Raw genomic sequence first — 12,151 nt, 5'->3', positions numbered from 1 at the left:
CAACAGTAAGGGAAAAAGAGTATTTGATCCATTTGATCGTCATTTTAAATTGGCAAGTGGTATACAATAAGGTCTGCTTCTTCTTCTTTGTAATGTTGTTGCGTCAGTAGTGTCAAACTGAACTGAACATTGCACCATCAACACCACGATTCATTACTTGTGCTGTGAGTTCATTGTAATCAAAGCAAACCCAGGTGATTCTCTTGACCATGTCTTCAGAGCCCAGTGGCAGTTTATAATCCATTTTGGGAAATCCATGATCCATGGCCATATGAAGTGAATTCTCTTCCCCGACCATTCGATGGATGATCTTGTAATATTTATTTTTGAGTATACTATTCAGTGGTCCACAAAGAGAGAGAGAGAGAGAGAGAGAGAGAGAGAGAGAGAGAGAGAGAGATAGAGAGAGAGAGGGAGACAGAGAGACAGAGAGACATATAAGTTAGACTGTTCGCTGTGATCTCTAATTGTAAGTCGTTTTGGATAAAAGCATCTGCTAAATGGTCAAATGTAAATAAAGAGAGAGAGAGAGAGAAAAAAAGAGAGAAAGAGAAAGAAGGAGATAGAGAGAGGAATATAAAGATTATAAAGTTATAGTGTTCACTGAACAGCCATTTGATCTTGGTGCATCAACGTGTGTTAACCCTTCCAACGCCCCCTGCAGATCCTCCTCGAAACTGTATTCCTTTGGCCTAATGACCGTTAAGGGAAGAGTGGAGTTAGTTCTATCACTACAACCCACAACAAATCACCCCCCAAACCATCCATTGGTGTCCCTGGGTAATAAGCCATTCTGATGAGAATCCTGCAAGGTCCCCCCAAAAAAGTATTCCTAAATTGTAGTGTCCAGGTGGGTGTATTCACGGAATGATCAAGGAATGATTCCTTATTGTGAGGCTCCAGTTAAAAGGTTACTCCAGGTATTTGGATTTACATTTCCTTCCCGACCTCCACAGAGTTGAAGGACGGCCCAGTTTTTTGGGATAGAATTGCATAAGTGACAGATGGCGAACGATTTCCATGACTGGTGGTTTCCGACCCCCTCTCTTGTCATCCCAACAGTGTCACTGGCTTCAGTTCCACTTAGTTGTTTTTTTGTAAAATGTCTTTTTCTTGAACTTCCTTGAATGAGGGACTTGACCTGGAGGAGAGATTGAGAGTAAACGTTCATTTCAAGCGGTGATGAAAGCTTGAAAGCTTTGGAAAAGAACATGTAATGGATGGAAAATGACAATCACATAACATATAATTTGTAAATCGATGTGACATTTCAGAGATGTTTCAGCGACGTAAAGACAAAGGCATCGCTCTTTGTTGTTTAACCCTTTCATTGTCATTGCATTTTATCGTTATTATATATTTGTTTTCATTGCCATTTAAAGAACACATTTTCCAATGACTGAGCACAGTTTTCATACAGTGCCGTCGGAAAGTATTCAGACCCCTTCAATTTCCACATTTTGTTGTGCTATAGACTCAATTTAAAATGGTTTAAATTAAAATAATTTAATGATTTGCCATCAATCTACACAACACCCCAGAATGACAAAGTGAAAACACGTTTTTTTGAAATGTCAGTAAATGTATTAAAATTGAAACACAAAAAAAACTAATTTACATAAATATTCAGATCCATTGCTATGACACTCTTAAAATGAGCTAAAATGCAAAAATGTTATCAACAAATCACTCAATAAGTTGAACTGAGTCCATCTTAATGCAAGGATAATAGTTTGTAAATGTGACTTTGGAATTCATCATTTTATTCATAGGGTCTCTGATTTGCATAGGAATCAATCCCCGAAGGCACTGTATATAATTCTGTGCCTCCACCTGACAATACTTAGATATAAAACGTCTTGCCCGACACTTCAGTACAACAATGGCAGTAAACCAGGAAATCCATTAACTAATAACACATTTGGAAGTTCGCTAATTTGAAGATGCTAGCTGACTGGTTTATATACTAGAAGATTCCTGACAAAACCTTACAGTGACAACTCTACTAACGCCGATAACACACCTACTGTTCCCAGTAGGTTGATACAGTTCTGAAGCCCCCATATCTGTAATAATAATAAGAATAACTTTTATTTGTATAACGCTTTTCCTGCAAACGTTGCAGCTCAAAGCGCTCCATGCGGATGCAGACTTCTATCAATAGCACGTCTCCCCGTGCTGCAGTGGAGGTGGAGAACAGTCTTCTGAGGGAGGGAAACGGGGGAGGCAGAGTTGGAGGTGATGGCCCACGTTTGACAGCCTCAAATCAAGGATGATTATCATCTCTTCCCTCCTCAGACACCCTCTTCCTGGTTCCCCTAATTGAGAGGAGAGGCTGCTTGAAATCTGCTCCTCCTCCCCTCTCCTCTCTTGCTCATTATCTCCAATCCTCTCCTTGTCTCTGATATATTTGACACTCTTTTCTCTCCCTCCCCGTCACGTTCCCTGCCTGGCAGGTATTTATCCATCAATCTCTCAGACGCACTTTCTCTCAATCCCTTAAGTATTCTCTCCAGCTTTTTTGTATCTTTCTCCTCCTTTGACTCTCGTTTAACCTTTTTTGTCTGTGTCTTTCACCTTTTCCCATCTCTTCATGCGTCGTCCCCCCTCACTCTCTCTCTTTCTCTCTCCCTTTCTATCTCTCTCTCTCTCTCTCTCTCTCTCTCTCTCTCTCAAGACACACACACACACACACAAACATCTCCCCGCCTCCCACTCTTCTCTCTGTCCTTGTTGTCGTTAATAGCTCCATCAGTCTTATTGTGTCACCGACTGACGGCAAGATAAGTTATTAGATGCTCCCTCCGACAATCAGACAGACAGACAGACAGACAGTCAGACAGACAGACAGTCAGTCAGACAGACAGACAGATAGACAAACAGACAGACAGTCAGACAGACAGACAGACAGACAGACAGACAGTCAGACAGACAGTCAGTCAGTCAGACAGACAGACAGACAGACAATCAGACAGACAGACAGACAGACAGACAGTCAGACAGACAGACACGGCGTGTATTTTACTGCTGATAGCTGAGTGCTCGATCCTCGGGGGCTATGGTATGGGAGGGATGAAACCTCTTCCAGTGCTGAAGGAGAGAGACAGGGTTCCTACATGTTTCAACAAGTCAAATTTAAGACCTTTTTAGACCTTTTTTGACCTCTTTGAATATAATTTTAGACCTATCCGCGACACCATATGATAGCTTTTTGTCATCCTCGCGGTGATGAAATTAGGTATTTATTTCACTGCCATACAGACAAAAAAGGAAGCAAATTGGCATTTTTTTGGTTCCAGCTTGAATAATTTCCGTGTAAATAGATGTGGTCTGACTGATTTCCTTGCAGGATCTATTTTTTAAGACCTAGCGCCTCATTTTTAGACTGAATAACGGAAATTTAAGACCTTTTTAGGCCTTATAAATCGGATTGCTGGATTTTAGACTTTAAGGCTTTTTAAGACCAGCGTGGGAACCCTGATGAGCCCTGGAGAGAACTCTGCCCAGAGGCCAAATAGAAAACTAGTCTCAAGGAGGAAAGGGTTGAGGCTAAGATGCTATAGGGTTGCAGGCTTGATGGCATGGTTGAATCACTTGGGCCCGTGCTGAAAATAGCTCTTCTTTGTAAGCGGCTAATGTAATCCAGACTCATAAACCGCTCGGCTAAAAAACTATTGATCCCCAAGAAATGCTGCATGCATACATACATACAGGCTGTGGGACCAGATCCCATTATATTCCATCAGGCGATCTCATATACAGCTTATATACACCTCATTTATTTTATTATACCAGAGACACTGACTCTCCCGTTCAAGGTCCTTCAAGATTCCACTAAAGGCATCGTATGAGATCAGTTTTGCCAGGTTTAAGTCTTTCTGGAGGGTGTTCCAGGCAGAGGGGGCAGAGTATTTGAAGGCTTTCTTTCCCAGCTCTGTGTGAACACGAGGAACAAGCAACTGCAGAACATCTTGGCAGCGCAAGTTATAATGATTTTGGCTTCTAGACAGATATGTACATAGGTACGTTGGGACCATTCCCAAGGAGAGTTTTGTATATAAAACATATCGGGGTCAACATTAGCAATGTGGTGGAGGGTGAACAAGGTTTTCCTCACTTTTGTTTTTGTCGGTGAGTAACGGTTGCCCCTCTTCCCTTCACCTTGGTCATTTTTATCTGGGCTGTCCTGCATTTTTTTACCTCACGACATTCCTTAGTCTACCTGGGGAGACCCCTAGGGGGCACTCTTGCACTAGTGGGCCACTATTACAACCAAGTCCAATGAAAACTAGACTTCTTATTTATGCCATTCCCAGGCTACTGGATAGCCCTTGGCTGGATCCTCCTAAAAGAAAAAAGTAATCAGATTAAACAAACGTCTTATGTATACCCTTGCCGTTTTTCCTCGGAAAAAAACTCCTGCTGGTACATTGAAGTATAGTGTTTAAACGGGGGTGAGGCGGGAGGGTGGGGAGGGAGGGAGGGGAGGGGAGGCGAGGGGAGGCGAGGGGAGGCAGGGGAGACACTGACTGTCGATGGTGTTTAAGACGCCACAGAGCAGCCCCGGGTGCCCCAGCTCAGTGCATTTGTGTTGTGAGATGAGAGCAGATGTGGAGGAGATTGTTACTACTACATACTGCAGATATTAAACTTGGAGCAAATACCTCAGGGCCAGGCGGAGGGCCGCGATGATTGGTTTCATGGAGAAACAGAGAGAGAGAGAGAGAGAGAGAGGGAGAGGGGGGGGGTCCTACCGGGCAGGGATGGAGGGGGGGGGAAAGGAGGAGGAGGGAGGAGGAGTTGTGGAGCGTGTGGAGCACTACATGCCGTCCGTTTTTTCCGTGTGTGTGTTTATGTGCTGTGTGATTTTATTATGATTGCTTATTCCCATCAGTCCCGGCTGGTGTGTGTGTGTGTGTGTGTGTGTGTGAGGCTGGTGTGTGTGTGTGTGGGGGGGGGACTGGCAGAGACCCCGCCTGCAGTCACAGCTGCAGCACCAAAAGACTGGTCCACTTTAACATGCTCCATTTAGACGGGGACGGACGGGGGGGACGCAGCATGATACAGTCGTGCTGATACAATCTGTGTGCTCTGGAAAGGTAATAGATAGGTAGAGGCATGAGATATGAATGCACTATAATGGAGGGGTACACACACACACACACGCACACACACAAACACACACACACACACACACACAGACACAGACACAGACACAGACACACACACACACACACACACACACACACACACCTGTCTTTCTGTGTCCTGTTGATATTGTTGTACACTTGTTTGCCTGTTGTTATGTTAACCTGCTATAGCTTGTGCTCTTGCATTATGTTCTTGAATATGTAAAGCACTTTGTGACCCCTGGTCTGGGATAGATGCTATAGAAATACATTTTACTTACTTACTTACTTACTTACTTACACACACACACACACACACACGCTCACCTTGGACGTGAGATAATCCTTGGTAAGGCAGAGGGGGACCCCATCATCAGGAAATAGAAAAAGATGGCAACTGGATGGGCGTGAGAGGGATGTGTGTGTGTGTGTGTGTGTGTGTGTGTGTGTGTGTGTGGGGGGGGGGGGGGGGCGTACAGTCGGGGGGGGGGGTGGTTGGGGATTGGGGTTGTACGGTCCTGTGGAATCCTGTGTTATTGTGACACCGCGTCCTCCTCCTTCCCCGGCGCCTTCCCGTACTCCGGGTTCAAGTCCACCACCACGGTGGTCCCTTTCAAGGCCCCTCCGAAGCCCCCCCTTTCCGAGGCGTGGGGTCCCTCGTGGTGCACCCCCCCTCCCCCTCCTCCTCCACCTAGCCGGTCCCCCGCCACAGAGCCTTGGGGGTGTCCGACGGGCTTCCCGGCCGACCCTCCGGAGGAGGACGAGGAAGGGGGCATGGGACAAACCCCTCCTCCTCCTCCGCCCCCCCCTTGGCCCCCGTTGGTCTGCGAGCACACGTTGCTGACGCGCGCCCCGCCCTTCTGCTTGTAGTGGTTGCTGTGGAGCTTGTACTTCATCAGGAGGATGAAAATGAAGACGAGGACCGACGCCACGATGATGCCGCCGATGATGATGATCATGGTGCCGCCCAGGAACTGGTCGCGGATGGAGTGGCACTGGCCGTACTCGCGCTCGGTGGCGAAGGCCACGCAGCCGACCAGTCGCGTGCCGGTCAGGGAGGTGACGCCGTCGTCGTACACGGCGAGCACGCACAGGTCGTAGTCGCGCGACGAGGCCAGGTCGCTGAGCAGGAAGAGCTTGTGGGACGCGGGGATCATTCTAGAAGGACACAGAGAGAGAGAGAGACACAGAATATGTGATCGTTCTAGAAGAACACACAGAGAGAGAGAGAGAGACACAGAATATGTGTTCGTTCTAGAATACAGAGAGAGAGATAATTCTAGAACACAGAGAGAGACACAGAATATGTGATCCTTCTAGAACACAGAGAGAGAGATCATTCTAGAACACACAGAGAGAGAGACACAGAATATGTGATCATTCTAGACGAACACAGAGAGAGAGAGAGAGAGAGAGAGGAAGAGAGGGAGGGTGAGAGAAAGAAGACAGGGGTGGGAGAGGGGGGTGAGGGGAGAGAGAGAGGGGGGAGGGGGGAGGGTGTTATCGATGGAGTGATAATTCTAGGAGGAAAATAGAGGGCTATTGTTAGGTACCGAACTCCACCACCTCTCCTTTCAGCATCCCAGAGATTACATTTAACCTTGGCCACCCTCACCATACACACACACACACACACACACACACACACACACACGCACACACACACATACACACACATACACACACCCTCTCTCCACTCTCCTCTGAATACATTCTTCACGGGCAGGTGCGTTGTGATTTACAGTCTATCTTACACTGACCCCAGACCACCCAAGAGTGTGTGTGTGTCTCTGTGTCTGTGTCTATGTGTGTGTGTGTGTGTCTATGTACGTGTGTGTGTGTGTGTGTGTGAGTGTGTGTGTGTGTGTGTGTCTATGTATGTGTGTGTGTGTGTGTGTGTGAGTGTATGTCTGTGTCTATGTATGTGTGTGTGTGTGTGTGTGTGTGTGTGTGTGTGAGAGAGTGTGTCTGTGTCTATGTATGTGTGTGTGTGTGTGTGTGCGTGTGTGCGTGTGTCTGTGTCTATGTATGTATGTGTGTGTGTGTGTGTGTGTGTGTGTGTGTCTGTGTCTATGTATGTGTGTGTGTGTGTGTATATATATGTGTGTGAGTGTGAGAGTGTGTGTGTGTGTGTGTGTGTGTGGTGGGGGGGGTGGGGCTACATGCATTATTCAGCTAACGGCAGGTCCGCTTCCTCCCTGCTGTGATTCCGTTGGCCAGCGTCCCAGATCGCTCCTATTTATCAACAGAGGCGTCTGGGGTGCGTGGATGCTGGGGTGACTGCGGGGGTGACAGTGTGTGTGACAGCGTGTGCATTAAACATGTCTCCGCTAGACGTTGCTCACCCTTGAGGACACGGTACAGGGTCAACGCCGGGTTCTGGGCTGGGGAATCTATTTAGTATGTTTCTGTTGCTTGTTTGTTGTTATTTTATGTTGTATATTGTATGTCTTCTTGGCCAGGGCTCATTTGAAAAAGAGGCTACTGTCTCAATATGACTACCCTGGTTAAATAAAGGATAAATGATAATAATAATAATAATAATAATGATGATGATGATGATGATGATGATAATAAATAATTATATAATAATAATTATAATAATTATCCCTAGTTCCAGTCTTATCTTATATAACACTGGGTTACCGCTATATGTACTCTTCATTCCCTGCTTCACCGTTGTATTCTCCTTCACACGTTATGAGACATTGACGGTACACAACATCTTCTACGTTAGTAATAAAAGCAAGGTTATATTCTGCTGCTTCAGGCGAAGATACAGTCTATGAACTAAGAGTTATCTACGGAACCGAAAAAGCTACTACGCTCTGACACATATAGGTTGTTATCATTAGAACGTCCTAATTGGGTGAATGTTTACATTTTCATCTGGAGGCCAAGGGAGTCCTTCTCTCATTCTCTCATTATGTAAAACTCAATCAAACATCTTTTTTGTTTTTCATCATAATTGGCGACATGATTTGATACTTGGGTGATGTTACATAAACGTGTCCTAGTCAGTGATAACTGACACATCATCTATTGGTAGTTCAAGTTAATTATTCATACTGTCTTCTACATCATAGCCTACATACCAACATGACATGGAAAGAAACATGCCGAGCCTGGCTCTGTCAAAACGAGCAGAGGATTGGCTTAGTAGTTGAGAACGTATGACGGCTCTGAATTCCCCCACAGATCCGCTGCATAGGCTAAGGCTTCCAGCTAATTTAGCCTAGTTTTGTAAGATAAGGTAATGTCATTGTAGATGACAGCTAAAGACTGTCTTGTATAGACAGGCTTTTGGATAGCCCCAAGGGCCTGTCTTTCTGTGTGCTGCTGATGCTGTTACACCTGTTGTCTGTTACTTGTTTTTATTTTCACTTGTTTTGCCTTTTTTAATCTGCATTACTAGATAGTGGTCAGCTTTCCAGTAAAGTGTGCATATATTTACTGTAGACTAGCCTATGCGGTTTAAGTAGCCAGCCAACTGAACAGAAGCCATGTAGCCATAAGCCAGAAGCCATGTAAATGATCACAATAATTAATTTGGTCTTCATTAGTGTGTGTGTGTGCGAGTGTGTGTGTGTGTACGTGTGTGTGTGTGTGTACGTGTGTGTGTGTGTGTGTGTGTGTGTGAGTGTATATGTGAGTGTGTGTGTGTGTGCGTGTGTGTGTGTGTGTGTGTGTGTGTGTGTGTGAGTGTATATGTGAGTGTGTGTGAGTGTGTGTGTGTGTGTGTGTGTGTGTGTGTGTGTGTGTGAGTGTGTGTGAGTGTGTGTGAATGTGTGTGTGTGTGTGTGTGTGTGTGTTGTGTGTGTGTGTGTGTGTGTGAGTGTGTGTGTGTGTGAGTGTGTGTGTGAGTGTGTGTGTGTGTGTGTGGGTGTGTGGGGGGGGGGGTAGGGGGGGTCAGTCAGACGTGACCTTGTCATCTGTCTGTCACAACTCTGTCACATCCGAGGTGGAAATATGGACATTTCAGGGGGTCGGGGGACTGATGGGTTGACAAGGAGTATAAGGGTTGGGGAGAGATGGAGGACAATGCGTGTGTGTGTGTGTGTGTGTGTGTGTGTGAGTGTGTGTGAGATAATATTGAAAGGGGAAGATGACGCAGGCATCCACAGCCCCTGCACCCCACCCCCACCCCCACCCCCACCCCTACAGCAACCTCCCCCACACATTGCTGCTCCCCCCAAAAAGTTAATATCACAGATCCACAGGGATCAGGGCTCATGTGTGCTTAATTGATTCCAAAAACATTCCGATTACTTTGCAGAGCGATAAAGCAAAGGGAGTCTCCCTGTGCTTTTTGTATAATTAACCGCAAATTGCTTTTCAGACGAAGCCTTTTTTCCCCCCCTCTCTCCTCTTAATCCATCCTAGGGGATAGGCCTCAAGTTAATTACGCGCTAACGGGACTCCTTCAGACAGAGAAATCACATCGTGGTAAATGTTGAAAAAAAAAAAAAAAGACTGTGGCTGATTATGAAAAGAAGATTCAAATAGATTAATTTCTAGCTTCTTTTTTTTTTTTTTTTTTTACGAATGCTCTCCATTGTAGGTAGGCCTGTTGCGATAATCCTCCGAGTGAGCGTGAGGATAATGCTTCAGGAAAGAAGAGAATGGTCTCGCTGTGGTGCTTTCACTACGTGGCCCGTGTCGGCTAATAACAGCGACTAGGAGTCTGTGTACCCTTCGACATATTGTGTTGATGTTTTCCTCTAACGCTGCATATCCAAGAGAAAATGGGGCCAGTTGAATACAATGGTAAAAAGGAGTCTGGCACATTGCTGTCTGTGTCGACCAGAGACACGAAACGACCTTGTTGTGCTTATCACTTTGAGCGCTAAAGCGTTATTTCTTTGGTTCTTTTTTCCACTTGATCCTTTTGCAGACACAAACAGAGGGCTGTGGCTACTGTCTGGGTCTGACCTGTCTTTCTTCTGCTAGTAAATCGGGATGCTTTGAGTGTTTCACGCTTCGTGAAACGCTCACTCTTTGAAATGGCTGGATGTGCAGAAATCACAGTTCCCCACATAAAGGATAACATTAAAAGCTTTTAATGTGTTAAAGCTGAGGTGAAAGGACCAACTCAAACTGGGTTTCCATTCAGATTCACTTATCAAACATTGTCCCTTACAGATTGTACTTTGAGTAATTTGTTGACTGCAGTGAAACACAATGACCTAATTCCTTTGGGTGCTGATGGGAATATGATCTCTTATCTCACTGGAGGTAATACCTCTAATCTCCATGAAAATGTGCAAATAGCCCCAATCACTGTACACAGTAAGCACAGTCGGTATTTAGGATTGAAGTTATTCAAAAAGGAGTCAGCATGTTTTCTAAACCCTTCCATAATTGTCTTGTATCATGTCATTCGGTTGTTAAGTCGTGACGTGTTTCTGGGTCCAAAGTTGGCTGAGGCGCTCTCTTCGAAATGCCTCAGTAATAATAATAATTCATTATATTTATATAGCGCTTTTCCCAGGCTCAAAGACGCTGACAAATATGGGAAAAACAGGAAAGTGCTGTGTCCCATGTTGTATGAATAGATCCCAGTCTAAAAAATGATTGAACTGTCATTCTACCGCTTTAGTACACTGGTACTCTTGGAAATTGCTAAACGTCACGTTTGACGTCAGACTTAACAACCGAATAGAGTGAGACATTGCAACGTCCAGTATCATGGTTGCCCTTTGATACTCTCAAGGCATCGGAAGGTTGCTCTCTGATACACTCAAGTCAATGCAGATGACATTACACATCTGATCATTACGGTGCATCTCCACCTCCCTATCAGCCTTCGTGAGGGTGATGGATGGTAATCCGGTTCCTTGCGTACGGGCCTCCCTCTATTCCATTGCCAGACCCATTAGAGCTAATGGCTGCTGTACCGTGTGGTTGGTGTGTCGGTAGCTATATGCTTTTAGTCATTCTACACCATTATAGCCGGGCTTGGCCGTCTTAACGGATCTTAACGGTGTTTCCACGGCGTTCTCAGAGACTTGTGCCAAAGAGTGGTGAGTAACCAGGCACTTATGTTGTTTTTTGGGCTACCTTTTGGCTATAGGATACGCATCAGTGTGGTGGTAGCTCTTCTATCCGAACAGCAATTAGGTTAAGCAATGAGCACTTTAGCCGATAGCACTGATATGCATACTGCATGCACTTTATCTGATGTTACGTTTATGAGCGATAGGATTTCTTAATGATGAGCTTTTTGCTGTGCTGCGTTTTCTTTTTTGTAATGTGTTCTAGTTTGAATGCTTGAATACCTTTCTTTTCACAAGTTTATTCTGGACATTTCTAAGTGTCAGCCTACTGAACTTTCCTCTTAGGAATAATTAAGATGACTTGACTTGATGTGTTAGTCGCAGCGTGGCTTGACCGACCATGTGTTCAGACTTTTATTCAAATGTAAAAACGTTGTTGAAAATCAATGACGACCAAGCCAAAATATTCCAATGCAATGGATTCGGTGAGTAATTGTGCATTGTACCTCCTTGTATGCAAGCCCGTAGATGACTCACCTGTAGATGAGGATGTCGTCGGAGGAGCTGTTGTACTGGATCTGGTACATGCGCACCCCAGGGATGTGGTTTTGGGGGGGCCAGCGGATGGTCGCCGAGGAGGAGGTCAGTTCCGAGACGCTGACCCTCTGTTGGTCAGACCGGGCGTGGCCCCCTCCGCTGGCGTTGGACTTGATGGAGGTGGGGATGTCCGAGGGGCCCGGCTCCGGCTCCAGCTTGGGGTCAAAGTGCGGCGAGGGGTTGACCACCAGCTCCACGGGCGCGGTGGCCTCGCCGGCGGCGTTGGACGCGATGCAGGTGAACTTCCCGGAATCCTTCACGGTGGCGGTGAGGATGTCCAGGGAGCCGTTCTCGTAGCAGACAGTGCGCGAGGTGTTCCCGATGAGCTTCCCGTCCGGGCTGACCCAGTGCGTGGAAGGTTCCGGGTCGCCCACCGACTTGCAGCGCAGACTGACCTCCTGGCCCTCCATCACGAACATCTTGGAGGTG

General features: G+C 46.0%; 1 protein-coding gene across 1 annotated transcript in view; it reads right to left on the bottom strand.

The window, feature by feature from the left end:
* Positions 1-5,662: 5,662 nt before the first annotated feature.
* LOC308170263 (leucine-rich repeat and fibronectin type III domain-containing protein 1-like protein) overlaps positions 5,663-12,151 on the bottom strand; it is a gene marked incomplete at both ends in the record, with an annotated part of 7,376 nt that continues 887 nt past the window's right edge. Inside the window, 2 exons of the mRNA XM_080545030.1 lie at positions 5,663-6,287; positions 11,663-12,151. The exon at positions 11,663-12,151 is cut by the window's right edge and continues 887 nt beyond it. Coding sequence (XP_080401156.1) covers positions 5,663-6,287; positions 11,663-12,151 — 1,114 coding nt within the window. The remainder of the gene's footprint in view (positions 6,288-11,662) is intronic.

Source organism: Nansenia antarctica, assembly GCF_963989245.1.
Source record: "Nansenia antarctica genome assembly, chromosome: 14".
Taxonomy (NCBI): Eukaryota; Metazoa; Chordata; class Actinopteri; order Argentiniformes; family Microstomatidae; genus Nansenia; species Nansenia antarctica.
Note: the sequence above shows the minus strand (reverse complement) of the source record. Positions and strands in the feature narration are given on the sequence as shown.